General features: G+C 35.1%; 1 protein-coding gene across 1 annotated transcript; it reads right to left on the bottom strand.

Annotated features, from left to right (window-relative positions):
- Positions 1-326: 326 nt before the first annotated feature.
- LOC107081415 (mitochondrial fission regulator 1-like) lies at positions 327-965 on the bottom strand. Its single transcript, XM_015369598.1, has 3 exons — positions 818-965; positions 571-678; positions 327-467 (listed from the first exon to the last, which is right to left on the bottom strand). Exons 1-3 carry the CDS (start codon positions 830-832, stop codon positions 342-344), a joined length of 249 nt encoding a protein of 82 aa, XP_015225084.1. The 5' UTR covers positions 833-965; the 3' UTR covers positions 327-341.
- Positions 966-1,825: the final 860 nt, after the last annotated feature.

Below are 1,825 nucleotides of genomic sequence, written 5' to 3' on the forward strand. Positions count from 1 at the left end.
ATTGGTACTATATAAAAACAAAAATGGAACTTTCAGAAATATTAAAATGTTGTAAACCTAAGATTGAACATCACAATTTAATCAAATGTGACACCACTAATACATACATGGCTTTCTTTACCATTTTCTCAGTAATTATCCCTCAACATCCTTCATCGATTTTTAGTTTTCATTCCAAAAAAATCAGTGTGTATTATAGTGAAACGTATCTTGCAAACAAAACCATTTCTTTTCATGGGAAAACAGCAATGGTAGGAAATATTTTTCTCAACTGTAGAATTGTGAAATAATCAACATTTTTTGTTAGAGCAAAGAACGGGGTTATAATTTATAGTGGTTTCTCAGATCCAGACAAACCTGACTCTGGCATACGTCTCCTCTTCATCTGCAACGATCCAGGCTATGTCTGCCAAGGTGGGAACTGCAGGGCCGTCAAAAGCACGAAGAGGGGGCAGACCTGGGAGCTCCTTTGGTAGAGAGATAAGCAATTATAACTCCTCTAGAAGTAAATTTATTGGTTTAAAAAAAAGAACCTTTAAAAAGAAGAGTAGCACAGGATGGGAAATGTACCTGAAAACATGCTCTCTGCGGAGGTTTGAGTGGAAGAGTGGAACCTATTCTTCTAACAACACTACGTGCCGCTCCGTGAGGCTTGTTCTGCCAGATGGGAATCATTTCCTAAAGAAGACATAAAAACAATCCTGGGTTCTCCTAAAAACATAAAGCTGCCGTCTGTCCAATTTTCCCATAGAGTCGGAGTAAAGTCAGATACAAGAGAGCAGATTATCGTCAACTAGAGCGTCACTAGTTAGCTTACTGTTTCTGTCTCCATGACGACGTTGGGTCAGCCTCATTCGTTGCACACCAAAGCTTGTGTGCAAGTTCTCTCTTAAGATGCAGCAGCTCAGTGAACAGATGCCATGCTCTTCAATGTCCCACTTCCTGGGATTAAAAAAAGAGCTTTGAGGTCAAATAAACTGAATCAAATCACAGCTTGCTAAATTTAAATGTACTATTTTCAGTTTTAGATTTTATAAATGTTTCGTCATCCATACTTTAAAACCCTGCGAACTTGGGCATAACATTTTTTTATATATTTTATTATATGAAAGACATTATTATTATATTGAAATACATGACATTTACTGAAAATGAAAATCAGAATTTTTTAAATATTCTTAATAAGATATTTACTTTTTTTGTCAAGTGTTAAGATAATGAAAAGAGCATGTTGTTTATGAAAAGTTTTATTAATGTAAGACTTTTAATGGGCTCAAAGTGTTGAAAACAATTTGTTTCGAACCCAAACCAAGCCACGATTTTACACTTTTAAATGTACATCAGCTAAATATTCAATTTCTCTTAATAAAATGACAAGTATAGTGGAAACTTTACAAAGAAACTCATCATAGCATGCATGTGTATCACACCGGTTACTCCGATGTTAACATGTGTGCAATAGTTTATATTAATACAACAAGATATGTTGATGCTATAGTTTTTTTGTATAGAATGGGTTCATGTGGCACATTGTGTCAAATATCTGTGAAAATGTGCCAATTTTGTCATAAGTATTTGACCATTTATTGGACAAAAAAAAAAACAAATTTGCTTTTGTTTTTTTAAGCTTAAACTTTGTTACCAAGATCTTTTTTTCTATGATGGGGACAAAAGCAAGTGCGTCATATTACAGGCTGTGAGCTGATATCTCTCCCTCAACTGGCTCTCATGACACACAGCCACATCTAGCCAAAAGCTCTTCCATTTGGCAGACGCTTCATATAAATCAATGCATCAGAACATAAGGCCAGTGAGAAGAGAAGTG

This window comes from Cyprinodon variegatus, unplaced genomic scaffold (genome assembly GCF_000732505.1).
Source record: "Cyprinodon variegatus isolate N-32 unplaced genomic scaffold, C_variegatus-1.0 Scaffold4815, whole genome shotgun sequence".
In the NCBI taxonomy this organism is placed as follows: domain Eukaryota; kingdom Metazoa; phylum Chordata; class Actinopteri; order Cyprinodontiformes; family Cyprinodontidae; genus Cyprinodon; species Cyprinodon variegatus.

Excerpts from the sequence above, each read along its gene's own strand:
- LOC107081415 (XM_015369598.1), bottom strand. Across the intron at positions 468-570 it reads CGCAGAGAGCATGTTTTCAG|GAGCTCCCAGGTCTGCCCCC; the intron begins GTACATTTCCCA and ends TCTCTACCAAAG.